At 40.1% G+C, this 26,286-nt stretch overlaps 1 protein-coding gene and 1 pseudogene across 1 annotated transcript in view; both read right to left on the reverse strand.

The window, feature by feature from the left end:
* RFTN2 (raftlin family member 2) overlaps positions 1–23,161 on the reverse strand; it is a 95,934-nt gene extending 72,773 nt beyond the window's left edge. Inside the window, exons 1-2 of the mRNA XM_006889066.1 lie at positions 23,023–23,161; positions 1,098–1,281 (exon numbers count right to left, since the gene is read on the reverse strand). Of these exons, the coding sequence (XP_006889128.1) occupies positions 1,098–1,281; positions 23,023–23,161 (323 nt within the window). The remainder of the gene's footprint in view (positions 1–1,097; positions 1,282–23,022) is intronic.
* LOC102844897 lies at positions 9,725–10,093 on the reverse strand (annotated as a pseudogene).
* Positions 23,162–26,286: the final 3,125 nt, after the last annotated feature.

Raw genomic sequence — 26,286 nt, forward strand, 5'->3', positions numbered from 1 at the left:
AGGCTGTAGGTTAAACCTTCTGCAGCAAGTGCTTCATGTCCTCCTCACTTTCAGCAAGAAAGATTGTGTTATCCACATAATGAAGGTTATTGACATACAGCTCTGGTGGCTCAGTGGTAAGCAGTTGCGCTGTCAGCCCAAAGGTACATGGTTCAAATACACCAGTTGCTCCCCGGGAGAAAGATGGATAATCAACTCCTGTGCTATTTACTGCCTCTGAAAACCTGCTAGAGACTCAGCTATGAGTCGGTTCCAGTTAGATGGTACAAGAAAAGAAAAACAATAACAACAAATGTATAGGACAGTTCCAAAAGTTCAGTGAAAATGGATGTCATAGGTACTTTCAAGGAGGCCTGTTGGTGCAATGGCTAAGTCCTCAGGTGCCAGCAGAAAGGCTGGCCCCTCAGCTCACTCAACCATTCCACAGGGTGATTTTGCCATCTGCTCCCGTAAGGGTAACAGCTAAGAGGACATTACAGTGGCAGTTCTGTTTAGTCATGCAGATCATAACGAGTGGAAAAAACTCTACTCTGTAGAGCCCAACAATAACAGTACTTGGAGCTAACTGCTCCTGCCTCTGCTGGAGCTTCCAGGGGAGCTGACAAGTACCCTCTGAGTAGACTCGGCTTTTCCTTCATGGTCACTTAGGGTTTTCTCTTAGGGTTTGTTTATCTGCAAGGAGCTTAAGTGTATCAACAGTTTTGTTTTGTTTTTTTAACAGTTTTAAGGAAGGAGTTTTTAAATTTCCTTCCCTTAATCTAACTTCAACTGCTGGACAATATGTCTTAAACCATCACTTCTTCTTTTTTTAAATTTTTTTATCATTTTTTGTGTGTACCATCAAATCAGATCTGACTGGTACAGGAGGAAATTGCCTCTCCTTCTACAGCAGAGAATCTGGTGGATTCGAACTGCGTACCCCTGGGATTGCGGTGCAGCTTCTTGCCACTAGGCCACCAGAGCTCCCTAAACCATCACTTCTAATTACTTTTTCTTTAAAGTCCCCTCTCCTTATCACTTTGGTAAAGTTCCTTAGAACTGTAGGCAACTGCCGTTCTCAGTATCCTCTTACCATGATAGCTGAGTATCATACCTACCTCAACTTCAGGCGCCATAGCACCACCCTATACAGGTAACTTGCAGGTAGGTGTTTTCGTGGCCCCACATGCTGTATAACAGGATGAATAGCCCCAACAATATATCCTTTAAGGTAATAGTCTTGAACTTTTGTTACTATATCCAGAATTGAGTTTATCTTGATGACTTCTGGGTTTTGTGAAGCTGAAACATCAAAAGTAAAGACAAATTTGTTTACAAGATTGGATTAAACATTATTTCGATCTCTGTATAAGAATACTCCTGAATAGGGAGAAAAGTATACATGAGAGTTTACGTCAAATAAAATTACAATAATATGCATTATATATTTTGTATTTTATTTCAGAAAAAAGCAAAACTGACTGTCAAATTCGTAGATATATAATATTAACATGTCTTCAAGTAGAAATATAGTGTTTCTTAAGCTTTTTAAAATTTTTTTAAATTTTATTTTATTTTATTATTTTGTTTGTGTGTGTGTGCACCGTCAATTTGGATCTGACTGGTACAGGAGGAGATGGCCCCTCCTTCTCCAGCAGAGCATCTGGTGGATTTGAACTACATATCTCTGGGATTACAGTGCACTTTCTTGCCACTAGGCCACCAGCGCTCCCCTGTTTCTTAAGCTTTTTATCAGTTGAGGCAACTTTATTTCTTAGTACTTCATTTATGTGATCATAGTACAAGTAATAGGTATTTAAACATACATAGAAAAAGCCATTTTAATTTGAAGATTTTGTATTTTTTTAATTCTGACAATACATGATTCCTTAATAATCAAGTTATTAGCAATTTAAAACTTAAAATATGAGAAAAGTCAGAGCGCTGATGTCTTAGTGATGAGAAGCTGTGCTGTATTCCTAAAAATATGAGAAAAGTCACTTGTTAAGCAGAAATTGCCAAGTGTTTGGTTATGTCAAATAAGGCTCCAGAAACATAATGTTTTAAGTTCCTTAAAGAAGGTAAAAATATGTTTTCTTAGTGGATCTTATATTAATACTTGAGGAAAAGAGCAGGAAAAATATCAAGGTACACCAAAATTATTTTTAATGAGTAAAAATTCCAGATGTAGAGGAAATTACAATACAAAATCAATGTGCAAGCTAATCATTCCCTGAAGAATAGTTCAACCTGAGCAATTTTTAAAATAGTAAAAGGGAAAGGGTGTGTTGTTTGGGAAAATGTCCCTGCAACATTAATTTAAAAAAACAACCTTTTATTTAAAAACAACCTTCCCCCACCCCCTCCTCTGTAACAGTGTTTTTCATTTTCTGGAAAACAACCTAGAATTAGTATCTAGAAATTGACTGGCAATTTAATCATCTCTTGAGTAATAAAACATATGAACTTACTTCCACGTATGGGTAGGGTTGGTTAAGAGTTTGTTCACAGTAACAACAGTGGTCACTGGTGTCCAGCAAATAGCTGTTGCTAATTTCCCTAACACAGGAAGGAGGTTAAGAAGCAGACAGGGAAAGAGGGTCAGAGGAAATTCCCTCCTCCCTATCATTCATTCCCACACGCTGCAACAGGAATCCACCAACAGTAGATACTCACAGAAAAGTTGTAAATACCAGGATGAAACCATTTCCTTAAATTTTTCATCTTCTCTTAAATGAATATCCTACTTAAAATGTATTCTTTTCATTATTACAAATAAGAACAAAACCAAGGAGAATGGTTTTGGACTTTGAATTAACAGCTGAACTTCAATATAAATGGCCCGGCCCAGCTTGCTGGTGTGGCAATCCATTCAGAGGTTCACTTGGTTTTTATTCTTTTTAGTATTTTGATTACTAGCCCTGATTTCTAAAGAAACTGGAAAAGTGTAAAATAAAACAGAATAAGCTTTTAGGAGTAAGAAACCAGGCTTCACTGTTTCAATGGCACTAGGCTATCCTTTCCTTCTCTCTCTATCCCAATTTATCACCATTTCCCATGTGCTGTGAGTATTTCTATTAGCGCTTATCACAAGCTGCTGTAGCTGTTTATATGTCTGCTTCTGCTTTTAGGCAGAATTCTTTACGGTCAAAGAATCTATCTCATCATCTCTGTAGGCATAGCATGTTAGTTAGGTGGTACATGGAGCTGGAGATACTGTTTATAAAGGGAATAAAGGGTTGAAATTAATGTACAAGACGAGGGAAAGCTATCCATGTTAGCTAATGGAGACAAAAAAGTTATGTCACTAAATTCAGGAACAATTGTTTAAGTTATCAAGATCATCTAGGAGACAGACAAAACGGAGAAAGCGCACAGGCAGCATTATGAAATTGCTTTTGAATTTTGACCATAAAAAAGAGCATGTTCAAGAGCTTCATGACTATTCCATCAGGTAAATTATCTGTCTCATTTATGCTCTAGGGTAAGGTCCCATCTTATGCTAATTAAATAGCCATGAGAAAAGTTATATTGCTAATGAAGTAAATTCCATAACATTATCAAACAATAATTTTAACAAGTAATGTTATTAATATCATGTGCAAGTAAAATATTGGTGAAGATTATTTAAAAAGAACTGGAACAATTTATCAACAGGGAACTTCCAGAAATTCAAGTTGGATTCAGAAGAGGTTGTAGCATAAGGGATATCACTGCTGATGCTAGTGTGGTTGAAAGCAGAGACTTGTTGACTACTAGATTTCTTTATCATGCAAAGCCAAATTATGGCTAACACTGAGAAGAATGGGGATCCCAGATAATTTTGCTCATACGGAATCTATACCTACACCAAGAAGCAGTTGTCCAAACAAAGCCTTGTGTTCTGTGGTTTAAAATCAGGAAAGGTATGCATTGGAGTTGTATCCTTTCTCCCAAGCACGTAATTTGAGAAGCTGAACTATATAAAGTAGAATGTGGCACCAGGATTGGAGGAAGACTCACCAATAACCTGCATTGTGCAAGATGTCATAATCTTACTTACAAAAAGTAAAGACTTAAGTCTTCTTTAAAGCACTTACTGCAAAAGCTAAAAGCCTACTGCCTTCAGTTTGGTTTACATCTCAACATCAAGTAGATAAAAATCTTCACCACTACCTATAACCAGGAGAGGATAAAATAAATGAATGTGACTTTCTAAGAATAAAATCCCTATGCACATCCAAAAACTTCTCCAACAGGGTAAAAAGGGAAGCCACAGACTGGGAATAAATATTTGGTAATGACATGTCTGATAAGAGACTTATATCTAGAATTTATAAAATACCCGAGCACCACAACAAGATAAAGGAAAACAACCCAATTGAAAAATGGGCACAGGATATGAACAGACACTTCACCAAAGAAGACATTCAGATAGCAAACAAACACATGAAGAAATGTTCAAAATTCCTAGCTCTAAGAGAGATGCAAATCAAAACAACTATGAGATATCATTTCACCCCAGTAAGAAAAGCAAAATTTAACAGAGCAGCAAACAACAAATGCTGGCGAGGTTGTCGAGAAACTGGAAACCTTATTCACTGTTTGTGGGAGTGTAAAATGGTACAGCCACTATGGAAGGCTGTATGGCACTTTCTCATAAAGTTGAAAAGAAAAATACCATTTGACCCAGCAATTGCATTACTGGATATATACCCTAAAGAAACCATAAGTGCCACCCAAGCAGATATATGCACACCCATGTTTAATGCTGCTTTGTTCACAATAGCAAACAGTTGGAAACAACCCAAGTGCCCATCAACAAACAAATGGATAGAGAAGCTGTGGTATATTCACACCATGGAATACTATGTTGCATTGAAAAACAAGGAACTCACAAAATATTATAGAAAATGGATGACCCTGAAGGACATTATGCTGAGTGAAATATCTCAGTTACAAAAGGACAAATACTGCATAGTTTCACTGTGTAAAGCAGGACTGACATCAGAGTTGGGGGGAAACTAAGATGGGATAAAAAATGTATACTGCATTGAAACAGATGAGGGAGAGAACTGTTTAGGAAGAATATATGATTAGGTATTATTGTCATGGCAAGAGTCCAGAATGATCTTTCCACTCCATCTGCAGCCTCCACCAACCTGTTATTGTTACTCTGAAATACTCCTCCTCTTTTCCTGTCAGACCCCAATTCCTTATCTCCGCACAACACCACAAAAGTTTAAAATCCATTATTACTAGCCTACTTTCCAATAAGCTTCTTATTCCCTAGTGTTCACTTGCAATATGTTGATTTCTCTCTGGAGACTAAGGTGCGCCTGATACAGACCATGGTCTTTGCAATCGCTTGTTATGCATCAGAGAGTTGGACAATGACTAGGGAGGACAGAAGGAGAGTTGATGCCTTTGAGCTGTGGTGCTGGAGAAGAGTATTGAATGTACCATGGACGGCCAGGAAAACAAACAGATTCATCTTGGAGAGGATTAAACCAAGCTACTCCTTGGAGGCAAGGATTCTGGGGCTTCGTTTGACATACTTTGGACATGTTGCCAGGAGGGACAGGTCCTTGGAGAGGGACATCATGCTTCGGAGGGTGGAGGGACAGCGCAGGAGGGGAAGACCCTCTATGAGATGGATTGACTCGGTGACTGGGGTAATCAGGATGGGTGTGTCAGAGGCGGTGCGGTTGGCGCAGGATAGAGCAGGGTTTAGGGCTGTTGTGCATAGGGTCGCTATGAGTCGCAAATGACTCGACGGCACATAACAACAACAGTCCCTCATATCAACTTTCACAAACTCACACTGCTCAACTTCTTAACTTCTTGGCCTCCAAGGGCCTTCAAGGCCCAGCTGTCTCCACACAGTCATGTATCAGTTTTAAACTGACCCCACCACTAGAAGTTTAATGGTCATTGAAAGCCTCCAGCCATGTAAAACTGCTGATCAAACCCTCTCTTTTCTCGGCTTTATCAGTTTCCTTAGACACTGGACTCCCAACTTTTCCTTACTAGCAAAACCCCTTTATGATATGGCAAAAGCCATCTCACCAGGATCCCTAGATTCATCCCAGATAGTTAAAAAGCTTTCCTCAAGCTTCAGCATCTCCTCTTACAGTCTCAACCTCTTGCATTGTGAAATCCAGCTAAACCTTTCCATCTATTGCTGATGAAAAACAGGGTATTACTGTTAGTATCTTGGTTCAGCCCACTGGACCCACCTTTACCTCTCTAAACACCTCGATATCACTACCTGGGCATGGCAACCCTGTTTGCGATCCCTAGCAGCAGCTGTTCTCCTCACTAAAGAGGTGCTTAAACTCACCCTGAGAAGCCCTCTGCAAGTCTTCTCTAGCCATAGACTTCAAGACCTGCTTTCCCACCGCTTTCTATCTTTACTTCCCCCCTGCTGAATACAGGAACTCCATATACTTTTCCTCAAGGACCTTAATATTAGCCTTTCTCAATCACTGTCCCTCAACCTGGCCACCCTACTTCCAGTAAACACCTTGACTCATTATGACTATAGCTGCCCTGAAGCCTTGAAGATATGAACTCTTTACTCCCCTATCTGACCAACCCATACCTAATCTAGACCATTCTCTGTTGACAACAGCTCTTGTATGACCTCTGATGTTTACTGTCAGGCAGCCTATGCTGTAGTTACCATAAACAGAGTGTGGGAAGCAGCAATTTACTTCCTATTGCCTTAGCCTTTATCCAAGCAACTCCCCACTCACCATCCTTTCTTGAGTCCCTTTGAGCTGATGTACAGCTGACCGTGACTGTTGACCATAACCTACCCACTGACCCCCCTCTTTTAGCATCATATCTTCTTCATCTCTCCCTCATTAAACAATTACTCTGGGAACAAGGGGACTCCTGCAAAACCAGACCCTCCCCTGAAAGTGTACACCAGATAGCTGGAATCACCCCAGGAGACACCATCCTCATCAAATGGCGTGTACCCAAACCTCTTCAACCACGACAAGACAGACATTATACTGTCATCCTAACTACCCCACGGTGGTTAAGGTCATAGGTACCCCCCATTAGCACCACCTTCCTTAGGTCAAACATGCTCCTCTCACTGAGCAGACCTCTTACACCTCTCAAACGGGCCCCACTATTCTTCACCTCACTCAGATCCCCAACTATAAGTAGCTCTTCATATTGTTCCTAATAGCTCCCTGTCTTTTCGAAATTTTACTTCACAGGATAAAAAGAAATGACCAATTTGAACCAGTTGCTGTGATATCCATATTCTTCCCTGGCTACTGGTCCTGAGACAACCCAATCCAGCCTCTGAGTCCCAGATCTATGTCCCTGTTCAGTAGGAAGTTGCTAGAATGAAGATACATTGCCCTTTTTCTCACTAAAGAGGCTGGGATGTCAGGCCCAGACCAAGGTAAAAGGAGGAGAATGAAGGATTTAAAGAATATCAACATGTCAACAAAGTTTAGCCCCCCGGCTAAATCATAATGGAACGCTCCTCTCTTCCCTCCCTATAAGATCCTTACTATAAAAACCTGCCCAACTCACCTTAGAGTGCAGTTTCCCCTGGTCTGTCTCTCCAGACCAAGGAATTCCACCCAGGTGCTCCCATAATAAAGTTTCTTTAGCTTTCTTAAAAAAATAAATAAATAAATAAAAATCCTCACCACTGGACCAATATACAATATGATAAAGATGGAGAAAAGATTGAAGTTATCAGCAGTTTTATTTTACTTGGATCCACAATTAACACGCATGGTAATAGCAGTCAAGAAATCCAAAGAGGTTTTGCATTGGGGAAAATGTTGTCAAAGACCTCTTCAAAGTTCTAAAGAGTAAGGATATAATTTTCAAGACTAAAGTGTGTGTGATCCAAGCCATGGTATTTTTGTTTGCTTTCTCTATATCTGAAAGTTGGAAAAGGAATAAAGAAGAGCAAAGAATAGCTGGCTTTGAATTGTGCTGTTGGAGAGTGTAGTGAATGTACCATGGTCTGTCAAAAGAACAAAAACTGTCATTAAGGAAGTGTAAACAGAGCTTTTTAGAGGCAAGGATGGTAAAACTTGATGTTAGTTAGTCTGTGCATATTTTCAGGAAAAACCAGGCCTTGGAGGGAGACATAATGCTGAAAAAGGTAGAAGGCCAGTGAAAGAGAGGAAGATCCTAAACAAAGAGAGACTGGCACAATGACCACCAAAATGGGCTTGAGCATGACAGACAGTGTAAAGATGGCACAGGGTAGGTAAAGTTCAGGCCTGTTACTCACAGGGTCTCTAATGAGTTAATTAGACGGCACTTAACAACAACAATAATGAAGTAAAAAAAGATATAGGGATACAAGGAAGTTTCATTAGCTTTATGTTAGAGTGAGATCTGGAGAGAATTTGAGAGAGGATTGTACTGTGGACAAAGAATGGCATGAGAAAGGAAGGAAATGTTTCTCCTTAAATGGGTTCACTCCACTTGTGGGCCCGGGAGAACTTCCAGGTGCAGTTGGACTTGCTTTCCTTGTTCACTTTGGCTGGAAATGCTGTGATTCACTGAGTATATTTGGGCATTACTGCTTGGAAGGAAACCTTAACAAATGAAGAACTCACTCAGGATTAGGAAAAGTGCACCAGAAGGGTGCACTGAAGTTCAGAGCAATTTAGTCAGCATGATACTCAATTTCTTTTCTGTGATCTTGCCACCATCCCTGAGAATGGGGCAACATAGGTCACAATACACAAAGAACATTTTAAGGACTGAGTTCAAAGAGGACTTTAGGATGTTACAACACATAGAATGTGTAAAAAATATTTCTAATTATTTTGTAATTTCACAAGGCACTCAGCATTTAACAAGCAATATTATCCCATTATTTTAGTTCTATTCTGCCACCTTCATCACTGAAAAGACAAAGTGGTAAAAGGCATAGAGCAATGGTAGTTAATGATATAAAATATAATGTATATGAATGATTATATAAAATACAAAGTACATGTACACATGTAAACACAATGTATATGAATGATTTTATGCAAGCCAATATATATTTTTTTAAAATCCCAAACAAAGCCAGGCTCTTCAACCTGTCAAACTCTAGGTAAAAAATCTAATACTCATATTAAAAATTGGAGGGATGGTGCCTAATTAACAAATGATTTACTATACCGAGCCCTTGACTCCAGTTCACACAGGGAGCTCTCTAGTGGCCTAGTGGTAAAGAGTTGCGCTGTAAATCCAAGAACATCCAGTTCAAATCCACCAGCTGCTCTGCAGGCAATCCCCTCTCGTGCAATTTACAGTGTCTGAAAACCTTCTGGAGGGCCAGCTAATGGTCAGTCCAGACTCAACGACACATAACTACAACATAAAGTAAAGAAGGGAGCTGGGTATGGGACCTGGAGAAGGCTCACAGCCTTACCTAAAGACGACAGGAGTTCTGGCCAGTGCTGCTGTGTGGGAGGCGGGACCACTGTTACTGATCTTCTGGGTTTTCAGAAAAACCAAACAAAAAACCTAGCTTATTGCATAATATCTCCCAATTTTACAAGTTGTTAGTGGAACCCAGTTGATTTTGACTTATAGCAACTCCATATATGCAGAGCACATCCGTGATCCATCGAGTAATCAAAGATTTTGGGAGCAAGTTGCTAGGCCTGTCTTCCCAGCTTTCTCTGAGTGGTTTTGAACCACTTTTTAAAAGTGACAATAAATTAAAACCTTTTTTTTTTTTTTTTTTTTATTTTTGGGTTTTATTTATTTAAGAAGTTTAGGCCTTGACTGCATATTTCCGCAGTGGGTACAGGCGCTCTTTTCGCGGCTGCTTCTTGGTCTTCAGGTTCTCCTGGTGTTTGTTGAGCCTTCCCCGCATGGCACGTGTTTTCTTGGGCCGCAGACCCAGGGGTTTGTACTTCTTGCCCTTATAGTATTTTCTGAGGTTCTCCTTCTGAGTCTGGTTAATGACAGTGAGAACACGGGCAATGGATTTTTGGACAACTCGGATTTTGGAGAGCTTAGAAGCCGCACCGCCTGTCACTTTGGCGATGCGCAGCTGGGAAAGCTCCACTTTCAGATCGTTCAGCTGTTTTAACAGCTCCTCCTTCTTGCCGTGAAGGTCCCAAGCCTTGATTTTGGCCATGGCTGAGCAATAGAACCTGGCTGCCGCCTGATCCAAGCCCAAGAGAAAGAGCAAATTAAAACATCTTACCACCTTGTACACACTGAGGATTCTCTAAAAGCTGAACACAGTCCATGATTTGATGGCTTATGCCTTCTACTCTGGATCCCCAGAGCCTACCCAGGCCTGGGTGGGGCCACCTGCCTCATCATAGTGTTCACCTAGGACACAGAAGAAGTGACTAGATTCCTTCTTATTAACAGATAGGAGGAGACACACACTATTAACAAGCTGTCTTATTCTCTGTTGGGACTTTGCATGAAAAATGTTAGCATTCAAGAAACGCAAGCCAGGACCAGGAAGAGAAAAAACAAATATGAGATTCTCATTGAGAATGTCTCTTAATGTAATTCCCCTGATTCTCAGCAATGCTTGGAAAAATTGTGCTAAAATCAGACGGAGTTTATTTAGAACTGATTAGACTGATGCAAAACTGATTAGACTTTGAGATGTGAGGAAAGTAAAGAATTTCCATTGATGCCACCAGAGTGAGCCACGATGGGCTGTATCTGAGGCCAGACCTTTGATTTGATGACTTACACTGGGGCAGTAATACCAGAGGCGCTACTTTTTAAATACTGGAAATTAAGGGGGAGCTGGTTGTTGTTTTGGCTGGAATTTGAATAGCACAGGCGGATAGGCCAGCTGCAAACCATTTTTCTCTTGTTAGCTCCACAGCCATCAGCAGTGCTTCTTAATTCTTTGGGAGAAGGAACAAATTGGGGTGTTGACAGCACTAACAAATGTGGCTGATTACAATTTCAGTGCTGCTCCATAATTTGCCCAAGGTTTATTACACCTTACAAGACTATTGTCAGGAACCAAAGACAAGATGAGTGAACACACATTTCAGTATGTTTGAAAATTATAAAAACAAAATGAGTTTTTATAATGAAAACGGAAAATGCTGAAGGCAAAACAACAGTCTCTCATTTATTCTTATAGTTTCTAAAATTTAAAAAAGAAATCTAAACTGGTGGAACCCCTGCAACTATTACCCTAAGATGAAGACACCCTTCTAACCTGGAAATGAAGCCACTTCCAGAGGTCATTCTTCAGTCAAAGAAAAGATGGACCTATACAATAAATGATACCCTTGAGGCGTGTGCTCCTAGAAATACCAACTATATGTCCACATAGGTGGCTCCTTGGAGGCAAGGATTCTGAGGCTCCATCTAACATACTTTGGACATGTTGTGAGGAGAGACAGGCCCTTGGAGAGGGACATCATGCTTGGGAGAATGGAGGGACAGCGCAGGAGGGGAAGGCCCTCTATGAGGTGGATTGATTCAGTGACTGGGATAATTGGGATGGGAGTGTCAGAGACAGTGCGATTGGCACAGGACGGAGCAGAGTTTAGGGCTGTTGTACATAGGGTCGCTATGAGTCGCAAGCAACTCGACGGCACATAACAACAACAACAACAACCACCTAAGGTCAGCCAGTTAGAATCTACCAGTAGCTCCTCAGGGAAAGACGGGCAATTTCTTCCTGTGAGATATACAGCCTCCGAAAATTAACTGGAGGGTCAGCTAGGAGTCAATTCCAACTCAACAGAATGAATTGGAATGGTTTTGTTTTGTTTTTTAAATGAAACTAGAGGGCAACATCTTCCCAAATACAAAGATGTGAAGGCAGGAGGGGCAGGGAAACCAGACAAATAGAAATGGAGAACTCAGCATGGAAACAGGAAACGTGCTGACATATTATTGCAGGAGAGGCAACCAGTATCATAGAACAATTTGTATGTGAATTCTTGAATGGAGAACTAAACTGCAATGCAAACTTCCATCCAAAGAACAAGAAAATGTTCAAAAGGAAAAATAGTCTTTTAAAAAAAAGAAGTCCCCTTTAAAAAATTTATTTTCTTATTTTTTGTATGTGTACCATCAAACTGGATCTGACTGGTACAGGAGGAGATTGCCCCTCCTTCTCCAGCAGAGCATCTGGTGGATTTGAACCACGTAACTCTGGGATTGCAGTGCAGCTTCTTGTCACTAGGCCACCAGAGCCCTCAAAAGTCCCTTTTCCTGAAAAAGTTTTATAGGCATGGATAAAATTTTAAAAATAGAGAAAAAATGATTCCAGTATAAAGCGAACTTGTTCAATGCCAAAAGCTGTACTTTGATCATGTGAGACCATGAAAATATTCCAAGACAGACACATATATGTATTTCAATATATAAAAGTGCACTGGTGGGATAGTCCATGGGGACCTGCATGCCTAACTCAAAAGTGTCCCCTCTCTGGCTGTCTGAATCCACCGGTGGCTTCACAGGAAATGTGCAATCTCCTCCCGTGCAATTCACAGCCTCCCAAAAACCTGCCAGACGGTCAGCTACAAGTTGGTTCTGACTTGATAGCAATGAGTCTTTGTTGAGATATAAATAAAATACATATACCTTTTTCCCCACCGGCTTACCAGTGATTGGTATGCTTTTTTGGACATATTAATGAAACCCTTTTTTCTCATCTAAAGATATACAAACACTGGAAATACTTGTATACATTCTTCTTCCAAAAAAGTCCAGCTTCTCAAATGATTTGCTCAGCATACAAACAGTACAGGTAGAGAGAACGGATACAGCCCTGATTACACTTTTCTTGATTTTAATCCATTAAGTATTATTTTGAAAAGGGAACATATGATCAATTTACATACTATATCCAGTAATTACAGTGGAAAAAATAGATGAAATAGCATATAAACCAATTGCCATCAAATCCATTCTGGCTTATGGTGCCCTCGTGTGTGTCAAGAGTAGAAAGAACTGTGCTCTGAATGGTTTTCAATACCTGATTGTGGGAAGCAGATTGCCAGGGCGTCTTTCTGAACTTCCACCTTTCAGTCAGCAGGTGAGCACTGCTGTTACTGTTGTGAGGTGCTGTTGAGTCACTTATGACTTGCAGCATCCCTATGACCAACAGATCTGAACCTGGCCTTCTCCTGCACTGTCCACATCATCTTGGACACACTCAAGCCCACTGTTACTGTCACTGGGTCAATCCACCTCTTTAAGGAGTTTCTTCTTTTTCACTGACCCTCCATCTTTCCAAGCACAATGTCCTTTCCTAAGGACTGGCCCCTTTTGAAAACATGATCAAAGTACATGAAATGAAGCTTCGCCACCCTTGCCTTTAAAAAATATCCATGTTGTACTTTCCCCAAGATATATGTTTGTTCTTTTTGGTGGTCTATGGAATATTCACAACTCAAAGCCATCGGCTATTTTTCTGTCATTCTTATTCACTGTCCACCTTTTAGACACATAGAAAGTTACTGAAAAGGCCATGCCTGAATCAGGTGCACTGTAATCTTTAAACTGGCAGTGTTGTTCCTGAGCAACCTGGAGAGGTTCTTGACAGTAGATTTTTCCAAATGCAACACATCTTTTTGATTTCTCAACTTGCTGTGGTACCAAGAGTGTTGATTAGGGATCCAAGAAAGAAAATTATTGACAACTTCACTCTTTGCTTCATCTATTGTAAAGTTGCCTATTGACCTAGTGATAAGGACTTCAGTTTTCTTGATGCTGAGATGTACTCCATGTTGAAGCCTATAGGTTTTTTCTCTTCTGCAGCAAGCACCTCGAGTCCTCCTTGGTTTCAGCAAACAAAGTTGTGTCATCTGCATAACGCAGGTGTTTCATGAGTCTTCCTCTGATCTTGATGCCACATTCTTCTTCAAAAAGTCTAGCTTCTCAAATGATTTGTTCAACATACTGAGGGCCAAAGTCTATTGAAAGGATACAGCCCTTTTATACTTTTCTTGATTTTAAGTCCTTTCCTGGCTCTGTTTGGACAACGTAGTAGCTGAGAACTCCAAGTAACACATTGCTGTTAAGTGCCGAGTTGCCCGAGACTCATAATGACCCTATGTACAGTAGCTCTGAACTCTGCCCTGTCTTGAGCTAATCTCACTGACTCCAACACACCTACTCTCATTACCCCAGTTACTGTGTCAGTCCATCTCATTCAGGGTTTTCCTCTCCTGTGCCGTCCCTCCACCCTTCCGAGCATGATGTCCTTCTCCAAGGACTGGTCTCTCTTGGCCATGTGCCTGAAGTATGGGAGACAGAGCTTGAAAATCCTAGCCTCCAATGACAGACTTGGTTTCACCCTCTCCAAGACAGACCAGTTCATTCTCTTTGTGACCCATCGTTATGTTCTATACTCTTCAACACAACTCAAAGGCACTGCTACTTCTACAAATTCTAAAGTAACACACATCAAACACATATTTTACGTCAAGCAGCATAAAAGTGATTACATGCCCAATTTTAATGTATACATTAAAAACACATAAGGTATACCTTAGCATTCTCAGATGAGGACACTCAAGAAACAGAGATTAAGTAATCTCATCAAATTGCTAATTGGTGGGGTTGGGGCTGAATGCAGACAGACTGGCTCTAAAGCCATTATATTGGAGCCCCTAAAGGCATTCCTGATAGAGGAATACATGATTATAGGAATGCCTATTGCTAGGCTGTGAAATTTCAGACAGGATCCTTTTAGAATATAATTAATAGTTAAAGAACCTTCCTGTGCAATTTACTGCCTCCGAAATCTTGCTGGAGGGTCAACTGTGGGTCAGTTCTGACTCTATTGTACAAAAAACCAACAATCTTTACTTATAATGTTTCAAATCACTTAGAAATAGAAACTCCGCACCCCATGCTGTTTTTTGTTACTAGCAGTGATCCTGTAAGCAGAGCCCGAAGTTTATGGAGGCAGACTGCCAGTGCTTTCCTCCCAGGGCATGACTGCGGTTTGAACCATCGACCTGTTGGTTAGCAGCAAACACATTCACCACTGTGCTACTAGGGATCCTTAGAACATCATGGACCATTCTATAAATAACATTTGAATAATAAGTTCCCAAGTACAGTTGTTTTTTTTTTCTGATAGCCATTTTTGTTGTCACTCATGAATATATTTAATTGAACTAACATAGTGGTGGTGTTTGAAAATACAGTTAGATGATCAGATTGTGTAGTTCACTATTATATGTAGATATAACATTTTAAACTCCTGCAACCTCTTGTTTCACTACCTCTCCCTCAAAACCTCCTGCCCCTTCATTCTGTTTCATTTGCAGGTCAAAGAACAGGCACACCCCTTTTTTCTCACTTCTGAATCTTTGTATACATCCTGTCTTTCAGCCTCATTTGCTATTCCCCCATTTCTTAGTATCCACCCCCCAACTCTCCCCTGCTTTTGAGAAATGTAACATATTTTAAAAAATAACACCAAACATACTTAAAACTAATCACTGTGCAGACAAACAGAAAACAGCTGGCAAACCAGGCCCCACCTCACTAAAAGCTCCTACTACCTTTTAGAGTTATTACTTCCCAAGTCTTCCTTTCAGTCGCCTACCCAATAATGTACCCCAGAAAATGACAGCTGAGTTCTGCCAATTTTCCGAGTTTTATGCAACTGGACTCACATAGTAAGTGCTCATGTCTGTCTTCTTTCATTCGGTATTATGCTTATGAGAATCATCTTGTGCAGTCTGTGTAGCTGTAGCTTGTTCATTTCCATTATAAATAGGAGGGGCTTGGTGTCACAGATGTTAAGTAATTCACTGCTAACCAAAAGGTGGGCAGTTTGAGCCCATCCAGATACTCTGTGTGAAAAAGACCTGATAAACCTGCTTCTTCTGTAAAGATTACAACCTAGAAGACCCTAGGGGGCAGTTCAACTTTGTCATATCGCTTTGTGTGACATGTGATCAACTGAATACCACCTAACAATAACAACACAGTAGGTATCAACAAACTACAGCGTATACAGGCTGTTTTATTGTACACTGTCTATGTATCCCTGGTTGCTTAGTGGTAAGGAGTTGTGCTACCAACCCAAAGGCAGGCAATTTGAATTCACTAGCTTCTCCATGGGAGAAAAATGGGCAATCTCATCCCATGTGATTTACACCCACTAAATCACATGGGACGGGACAGCAAACTATAACAATGGAGCTCTGGTGGTCTTATTGAGCTGCATTGTAAACCTAAAGGCAGGCAGTTCGAATCCACCAGGTGCTCTGTGGGAAAAGATGTATAATTATCTCTCATGCAATTTACAGCCTCTGAAAACCCTGCTAGAAAGTCAGCTATGAGTCATTTCTGATTCAATAGCTTGTAACAACATCAACCTGGCTGCTTCTGAGTAGCAACGGTAGAGTTATGACAGAGGCCTTTTATGGGCAGAACTCAAAATATTTAATATTTGTGTTTTGCTGAAAAGTTGGTTGACCTTGTAGTATAGTGGCCCATTGTATAAGTATGTCACACTTTATTTTTCTATTCTACTATTCTTGGATTTTGAAGGTGTGTATACTTTTTGTTTATAGCAAACAATGATTTATTGAACATTCATGTTATGTACTTCCTGGTGCTCCCGTGCACGCACTTCTGTTGCATGTATCCAGAGCGGAGGATGATAAATAATTTCTCCCCTAAATAGCTGTGTCAATTGGTATTAATACCTCGTTAGGAGATAATTTTTCTGGATGTTGGAGGGATATCCTCATTTCTTAGTGTTTATCTCTTGCTTATTTTAAAATATTTTTAAAATTTATTCTTTGTGAAAGTTGTAGTATTAGTTTCCTGATCCTTTTAATCTTTTAATGTTTTTCTAATTCTCACTTTTTCTTCGAGGGTAAGTTAAAACCCTAACTCAAGTTCCAATTGGTCCAACTTGTAATTTTTTCTTTTTCTTACACTTTCTATATTGCAACATTTCCTCTGCTTGTACTGTGCAATTGTTTATTTTTTCATTCATTAATTTATCCCACAAAACTTCATGACCTTGGGTCATATGACAGTGAATATGGTATAATTCCTGAGAATGAGGGATTTATGAGTTTAGTTTGACAAATTAGAATATTTAGCTTGACAAATTTATGAATTTAACAAATTAAAATATAAAATTTGTCCACAAAACAATACTTGTGGATAGAAATTATCTCTATGTATTTTCCGTATCGTCTGTGGAAACATACAACATATATGTTTATTTCTGTTTAAAATTATATAGGAGAATGATAGTTTCTTGTACTAATTCTTGTTGTTGTTGTGTGCTGTCGAATTGGATCCGACTCGCACAGGAGGAGATTGCCCTTCTTTCTCCAGCGGAGCTTATACTAATTCTAATAAAACAAGGTAGAGGCAAAAAAGAGTTTCTTCAGGATCTGCTTATGTAACTGCTAGAAATTCACATAAGGAAGCTATTTTCTGTCCTTATGTTGGATGTTTAGTATAGTAGAAACTCCACTCATAATGTGAATAGTATCCAGAGAGTTCCCCCATTTTCTTTAAGAATGCAGACTAACCTTTGTAGACCTTTCTGCAGAATTAACTTAATTTTTCATTAAGGAATTCTATTATCTTTTACTCCTATGCACTGGAAAGTTGGACAATGAATAGAGAAAACAGAAGAATTGATGCCTTTTCATTATAGCGTTGGAGAAGAGCACTGAATATCCTGTGGACTGCCAAAAGACACACAAGTTTGTCTTGGAGGAAGTGTCAACTAGGCTGCTCCTTACAGATGATGATGGTGAAGCTACAGCTCACATACTCACAAACTCATATACTTCAAGAAGGACCAGTCTTTGGAAAAAGACATCCCATTGGGAAAGGTGGAAGGTCCATGAAAGACAGGAAGACACTCCACATGATGGTTTGGCACAGTGACCATAACAATGGGCTTGAGCTTATCAGAGGTCATTAAGATGGTGCAGGGTAGGGCAGGTAAAGATCTGCCGATAATAGGGTTGCTATGAGTCACAGTCATCTCTGGCACCCAACAACATTATCACACAAACACTCTTCACACTTTCACCAACACACTTTAAGAAATCTTTGTTGTTGTTATGTGCCATCAAATTGACTACAACTCATAGTGACCCTATGTACAATAACTCTGAACCCTGCTCTTTCCTGAGCCAGTCTCACTGTCTCTGACACACCGACACCCACTACCCCAGTTATTGTATCCATCTCATCTGGGGTCTTCCTCTCCTGTGGTGTTCCTTAACCATTCCAAGCATGATATCCTTCTCCAAAGACTGGTCCCTCCTGGCCACATGCCTAAAGTATGTGAGATAAAGTCTTAAAATCCTTGTCTCTAAGGAGCAACTTGGGGTCACCCTCTCCAAGATAGACCTGTTAATTTTCTTGGTGGTCCATGGCATGTTCAAGATTCTTCTCCAGCACCACAACTCAAAGACATCAATTATTCTGTTGTCCTTGGTCACTGTCCATTCCTCTGATGCATAGCATGTAACTGCAAAGACCATGGCCTGGATCAGGTGCAGCTTAGTCTCTAGACTGATATCCTTGCTCTTCAGTACTCTGGAGAGGTCCCTGATAGCAGATTTTCTTAATGCAATTAGTCTTTTAATTTCCTGACTGCTTCCACCAAGAGTGTTGATTGTAGAATAGAGTAAGCTGAAATTGTTACCAGTCTCAATCTCTTCTCTATCTATCATGATGATGGCGGCTGGCCCAGTGGTGAGAAGCTTTGTTTTCTTGATAAGCAGAAGTCAAAAAGTCTTAATCGATTGCTACCTTGCTATAATATCCCAGAAACTATTATAAAAGTGGCAATGAAACTTTACTAGTGCAGTTAGTAGATCTGACATAAAGCTTCAGGAAAATTGTGACTATAGTGGCAAGAATTTAAATTTCTTGAGGGCAGGTATTATGTCTTAGATTTCTTCTGTATTCCCTATGATACCCAGCAGAAGACTGCACACAGATAATATTAAATAACTTGTGTGGACTTACAGTTGTACAAATGAATGATACATGCCCAGGGTAAGAAAAGTGTGCATGAACCTTAGAACTGAATATAATAAACCAACAATTACCACTTTTTCGAGGGGCAATGCAGGAATTATTATTTATCATGGCAAGAGATGTTAAAAATGCTTTACAAAGAGTGTAGAAAAGAGGCCACATGGAATTTCAAAGGTATTCATACATGAGGGAAAATAAAAATCAAGCCAAACTCACTGTCCCATATCTTTCTGACTAACAGTCTACCCTGTAAGACAGAGTGGACATTCTCCAGAGGGTTTCCAAGCCTATGAATCCTTATAGAAAAATACTGCTTCACCCTTCTCCTGTGAACAGCTGATGGGTTCAAACCATTAATCTCTGGGCTAGCAACTATTTTAACACTGTACCAGAACATATTTTTAAAAGTAATAACAGCTAATTTTTATTAACTGCTCACTAATGGCCAGGTACTTTCCAAGGAAAGGATTTTATTTAACCCTTAAAACAACTCCATGAGTAGTAGGTTTTGAGGTCAGAGAGTGCTATGCCTCCCGCTTCATTTTTGTTTTTCAGAAGTGTGTTGCTTATTCCGGGTCTCTTTCCTCTCCAAATAAATGTGACAATTTTCCTTTCAATCTATTAAAAAATTAATTTGGTATCTGTAGTGAGATTGCATTGAACACATGGAAACAATGCACATGTCCAACCACAAATGAATGGTTTGAGAAATTATGGTACATTCACATCGTGGAATACTATGCAGCACGCAGGAGCAATTATTTTGTAAATCACTACCTAACTTAGGAGGGACTGGAGATCATTATGCTAAGTGAACTAACTCAGTCCTATAAGGACAAATACTGTATAAGACAATTATTGTAGAATGTTTATGAGGATCGAAGGGGGAGAGGATGGCTGCAACGTCTGTATAGGGTCGCACAATTTGATGGAAAGGGGACAAAGGAAATGGGAAACATTCAGTGTGGAAAACAACATATGAACTCTGTAAGTAAACTAGTATAAAATAAAAATTATATTTAAAAAACAACCAAAACACCCAACTCTATGAGGAAAATATCTCTAGGATCTCCATTTTGCAGATGAGGAAATGGAAAGATAGCAAAATTTGCTAACTTGACAAGTTAGTGAGCGAAAGAGCTTTGATTCAAAAGCCAGGAACATCCTGGGTGGCTTACTGAAGGTGAAGATAAAGAACAGTAGAAGGCGATATGAACAACACGTGAGTTCAGTGGGGATGCCTTTGAAGCAGTCTGTAATGAGGTGAAAATGACACTTCATTCTCCTACAATAAGCATGACTCGATTCTGACTTGACGGGACTCAACCATAGTAAGCATGGAGCCCATGAGTGGTATAAACGGCTAATGCACTTGACTGTCAGACTAAAGGTTGGAGATCTGAGTCCGCCCAGAGGACTTGGAAGAAAGGCCTGGCAATCTACTCCTGAAAACCCAACCACTCAAGACCATACGGACGATGGTTGTACTGAGTAGACAGGGTCACCATGAATCAAAATTGACTATTTAACTCTATTTATCTAATTGTAACTAGTTTTGTTTGGGTTTGTGTTTTGAATAAGGGTATTATCACTCCAGGGAGCTCTGGCCCGCCTCTCTGGCAGTTCAAATCCACCACTGGCTCCACGGGAGAAAGATGGGCAGTCTCCTCCCATGTGATTTACAGCCTCCAAAACCACACTGGAGAGTCAGCTGTGAGTCAGTTCTGACTCAGCAGAGTGAGCACGTGTGATCACCACTGAAACTGTATGTACTAATATGTAGAATGTACCTCCTTTGTGACCGAGACAGTGAGAAATAGGAGGAGAGGGAAAGAATAAGAAGATGCATCTAGATGGATAAATAAATCCAAGGCACTGGGAGATTGACAGGGTCTCTTTTGTGCCCCCCGGGGACTTCACTCCCAGTCTTGCCTGTTCTGTTGGTCTCTGTTTGGAAAGACCAAGGCAGAACCAGGAGAGAACGTATGCATTGTGAGCGCACACAGCTGTCACCAGGCCATTCTGCTTGCTGAAAGGTTGCTCCTTGCATGGGAGGAAGGGGTAGGCTTCTCTGAGTGACAGAAGGTATCACAGTTCAGTACTCCTTACAGCAACACTAGGAGAGAGAAATTGGTACTGTGGAGAAGGCTGGCATTTTTTAACCTCGTCTTGACTCCTCCTGTATCCCCAGAGTGGCAGGCAGAGGTCAGAGACAACAGAAAAGAGGGGCAGGTCAAGTACGATCCTGAAAATGGTTTGTGGAGCTAACCTGGTCCAAGTGTCCTGGCTCTTGAAGCAGAGGCAATGCACAAAAGCAAAACATATGGAAGTGATGGAGAGGGAAGGGGCACTAAGTGAGGAGGGGCCTAGTTCAAATAGGAACCAGGTGTAACTTTAAAATAGATGCCTGCTTTGGTCTAACACTCGTGCACTGCACCCATACTTAATGGTAAACCAACATTTTCATATAAAACACATCCCACTGATGCCTCAGACACCTACAGCAGAAGGATGATACTCCTTCCACAAAGAAAAGTGCTTCTGATAATGACAAAACCATAATGACTCCTGAAGAAAGCTGTAGGCTTCTCTGACGCAAAAGCAAATGCATTTACACAAATGAATTTGAGATTGGTAACATCACTGGAAGGGGATGAATCAGTTAAAGACCTTTTTCAAGCTACTATAAGCCCTGTGAGCCTACGGTGATTTACTCAAATAAACAGCACATTTTCAAGGGTAGATAAGAATGGATCTGGCCTGCAATTTTATGAATGAACATTTTTTCTTCAGGTTAAGAAGAATGTGTGTTTCTATCTTGTGGACTTACAGAAGTTATAGTCTCTGAAAAAATGCTGGCAAGGAAAATCAACAGAGCAGATATAGTGCTACTAGTATTATATCAAATAAAGACTTTTTTTGAAAGTTCAGGGGGAAAAAAATCCATAAGACTTTGGTTACTTTTCAGTGTATTGCTACTAGCTTAATTAATTTCTCACTATGACAAATAAAATAAAAAATACTATTTCCCTTTTAGTAGATTTAGCTAAAAGGGGAAATGGGACTATTGTAGTGGTAGATGCACGAGTCTGGTGTGACCCTGGGAGGGAATTTGTTTACTGCTAGCTCAATTTTTGACAAAGAAAAATGGGCTGCCCTTGCCTCTCACACAAAGATTCACTGTTTCCAGAGCCAAGAAAACGATAAAAGGGGATAGGGGTGGGAGGGGGTGAGATTTGTGCATAAATTGAAAAAAAAAATTAAGATATTATACAGCATGATAATTTAGTATGAAAGTTCTATGCACTGATCAAATGTGAGAATGATTAGAATTGAAAGAACAATTTGGTAATATGAATTTAAGTACTGTCATCTTGAAATACGGCCATAAAGTTTTCATTTTTAAGATTTCATGATGAAAATTGCAGCCCTTCTTTCTGAAAAGTCAGCTTTGTCCCGCGGTTGTACATGGTTCCAAAGTTTCCCAAAGAAGAGAGGCAAAGTATTCTGAAGTTGAGCTGCCTCAGCTCCTTCCACACAGAGCTGCCATCTGGGCTTGTTTATTTGTATTTCCAACTTTCTGGAACAGGGAGTTTCTCAGAGGCAGGGCACCACTAAGCTAAGGGAATACTGTCTAAAGAAGACTACCTTTTTCTCCCTTCTTAACTCTATTTTAAAATTTAAAACAAAATCAGCAAATGATTAACATACTCACAAAAATTAGCAAGAAGCCTATCTTCTACAAGACACAAGTACAAACTGTCATTCAGGCTATGATTATTTAACCTAGAAATAGAATATTTTTCATGGACCCTTCTCCAAGTACTGATTTGAAAAACGAAGAAAATATTTTTCTAGCAGCTTTTCCTAATTGTTTAGTGGCTTTCTGTTCTAAAAAACAAAGCAAATAAAACATCTTCCAAGATATAATTTAGAAACAAAGGCATGTTGTTGGCTTAATTACACAATCTCACTATGAAGAACAGCCTTAAAATTCATAAACCAACAATTAAAAAAAATACTAGTTCTCTCTCATCTTTGAACCATTTCCTTTGACAAACAAATAAAAGCAAAAAGTACCTTGTAACGTGAAATCCAGCAATACATATTCGTAAGCAAATTCTGTCTTTGTTTCCACTTGCGGTCTCTTCAGGGTAGAAAATATTTTTCCAGGGCTGCTATCATCAGGGTCTTCCAGCTTTCTAAGTCCGCACCCCATGGCAAAATCTGTAAGGAATTAAATTGCAGGAAAGGGGGTGGGGGGAAAGAGCAGCAAATTCTGTTGTTTAAGCTGCAAAAAGAAAGTTACAGACTTCACTGCTTTAATTTTGTTTTCAGCCAAAACAGAAATGTCCCCAAAAGAAAACTTTTTAATCCAAAAAAAAGGAGCCGAAGACTTTTCCTATCCATTCTTCTGTAAAGTCGTTGAACCCATAGTTAAGCTCCGGCTCTGGGAGACTGGGCTTGATTTCGAGAAACATGCAAGCTGCTCCAATTTAGCGGAGAATTTCCATGCCACGTCAATTTACAGCCAGCCCCCTACTAGAGTTCTGCCGCTGCGGGCACCAACAGGGCTTTGTCTATCCCAGTTGGCTGGGTGAGAAAGAAGTGTCCAAAAACGGAAAGAAAAAGGCAAAGTACAACTTGGATGTAATTATCCACAAGTCGCTATATTCACACACAGTGACATGCTCTTTTTTCTGGTTTGGGGTTTGGTGGTGTTTTTTTTCTTCTTCTTTTCTTTCTCCTCCCTCTTTCCTATACCCACACTCCTTTTGCCCTTACTAGTACCAAGAAAGCAAAAGAAATATACACACTACACCCCCTCCCCCAGAAATACACCCCCCTCCACACACACACACACACACACACACACACACACTGGAGGGGGTGCGCTGGGGGACTTGGCTGATAGGAAAGGAAGAGGGAGAAATCTAGTCAGAAGGAATGAAAACAACGATTCTCAATATCGTTGGAAACAAAAATAATTCTAGAAAGGAAGTCAGCTCTAAGGGGAAACTATTTTTGGAATCATAAAATAATAGTAAAAAAAATAGGAAAAAAGGTCACTGTAGTCTTAAGGTAGCACTTTTAAAATTCCTTTAAGATTTTTCTTTGCTGGAAAAATCATCTGCTGCTTGAAACAGTCAAGTAGAAAAAAATTTAAATGAAAACATTTTAATAACCGAATTAAATTGCAAAAGAGAAACATTAGAGGGATAATTTGTTTTGTCAACATCCTTAAAATAGTGTGAACATCCTGGAGGGTCAGCTGTGAGTCTGTTCCAACTCTAAGGCAATGAGAATGACAGAAACTAATACAACACTTAAAATTAGGGCCAAATACAGGTTCCCAAGTATCCTTAATGAAAATAGCTGACAACTTGATTTATTGAACTGTTTGCATTGCCATTTACCTGAGACCAAGAACAATATATAATGAGTGTTTTTGTCTTTCACAAATAACAAGTATGGTGCATTTGTCAAACCTTGGAGCCCTGGAGTCAGACAGCCTGGGTTCAAATCCTGCTTCTACTGTCCACTAGAGTCACAACCCTAGGCAACTTAGTTGATTGCAAATTTCCATTTTCTCCCACGTGAAAAGGAGCAAATAGCAGATAGTACTTTATGTGCTTGCTATGAAAATTGAGTAAGATAATCTTTGCAGGGCATTTAGAAGACACTCTTTTACTACCTTCAAGTATATTCTGACCCGTATTAACCCTCCATTGGGTTTTGGAGGCTGTGAATCATAATGAAAGGAGACTAACCATCTTTCTAACCTGCAGCTGCTGGTGGATTTGAACTAAGGAGATGCTGGGCCTTTGGGTTAGCAGTGCAACTGCCTATGGACTCTGCCATCGGAGCTCCTTCACTGAACACTATGCCTGGCCAAGAGCACAAGATGGGTTTGTTTATGTGGTACAATGAATTAAGTAATATGGCCCTTCCATCCATAGTTTCCCATTTTGTGACTCCAGCTTCTTTGCCAGTGCTTTATTTTAGGATGAGTTATTTATTTTATCAATAAGCCAGGATTGGAGTAGTGTACAAGTCCCTTCCCCCCTTTAGTTCTCTTGGAGGTGTGGTTTATAACCCTGAAATTCTATATAAAGGAATTATTGTGGAAAGTTCAACACAATTTTGTGCTTGGGATACTGCATCTAACCCGATTTGGCTGTCCCGACAGCTGGCAGCCAACAGTCTCTAACCAACAACCTCAGCCTGCAGCTTCTTGGCACTTGTTTACCAGTCTCTGTTACCATGCACCTGGGCTTACACCATTCACAATCTCGTGAATCTTTTCTCTGATGATTTTCTTTACACTTTTGGGAGGCATTCCGGTGAATCACAGAACTCAAAGACATAGACAGGAGGGAGAAGGCTAATCATTAGAAGGGGAATCATTAAAGTCAGAGATGATGGGATGGTAAGGCAGTTTGGGCATTTGCAACACTGCGAACCTCTGCCTCACAGATACTAGTCTTGTATGAATTATTGTAAAAGAAATGATTTGTTCCATTAATATGCACAGATTACAAACCAGGTAGCTCTGATGGTGTAGTCTGTAAGTAGCTGTGCTGCTAACCCAGAAGCTGCATGTCTCAGTGGTTCGAGTCCATCAGCAGCTCCATGGGAGAAACGTGACCATTGTCCTCCCACGGGAGGGGTGTAGCCTTGGACACGTACTGGACAGCACTGACCGGGTTGATTCCAACTTGACGGGTGAGGCTCAAGTTTTTTCCCTAAACTATTTATGTCTTAAGAGTGTCTTTTTAAATTTTCTTTAATTTTATACTGGTTTATTTACAAAATTTGCATACATTGTTTTTCACATCAGATTTTTCCCATTTCCTTTTACACCCCCCCATTAAATTGTGTGACCCAATGATTAAACAGCCCGTCCCTGCCCCTGCTCCACCCTCCCCTCCCCTCAGCTCCCCTCTCCTTCTTTGGATCTTCATACTGGTTCTACAATAATGATTTTATACAATATTTGTCCTTATGGGACTGAGTTAGTTCTCTTAGCATAAAGTTCTTCAGTCCCTCCCAAGTTAGGTAATAATTTACAAAATCATTGCTCTTGTGTGCTGCGTAGTATTCCTTTGTGTGAATGTACCATAATTTCTCAATCCATTCATTTGTGGTTGGACATTTGGGTTGTGTCCATGTTCTTGGGATGGTGCATAATGCTTCTATGATATTGGTGTACAAGTCTCTGTTTGTTACTCAGTTCTCATTCTCTCAAGGTATATTCCAAGCAGTAGAATAGCTGGGTCATGTGGAGTTTCTATGGCCGGCCTTTTGAGGAAGTTCCAAACTGCCTTCCAGAGTGGCTGTACC

This window comes from Elephantulus edwardii, unplaced genomic scaffold (assembly GCF_000299155.1).
Source record: "Elephantulus edwardii isolate Elephantulus edwardi_28Jun2011 unplaced genomic scaffold, EleEdw1.0 scaffold00075, whole genome shotgun sequence".
Classification (NCBI taxonomy): Eukaryota; Metazoa; Chordata; class Mammalia; order Macroscelidea; family Macroscelididae; genus Elephantulus; species Elephantulus edwardii.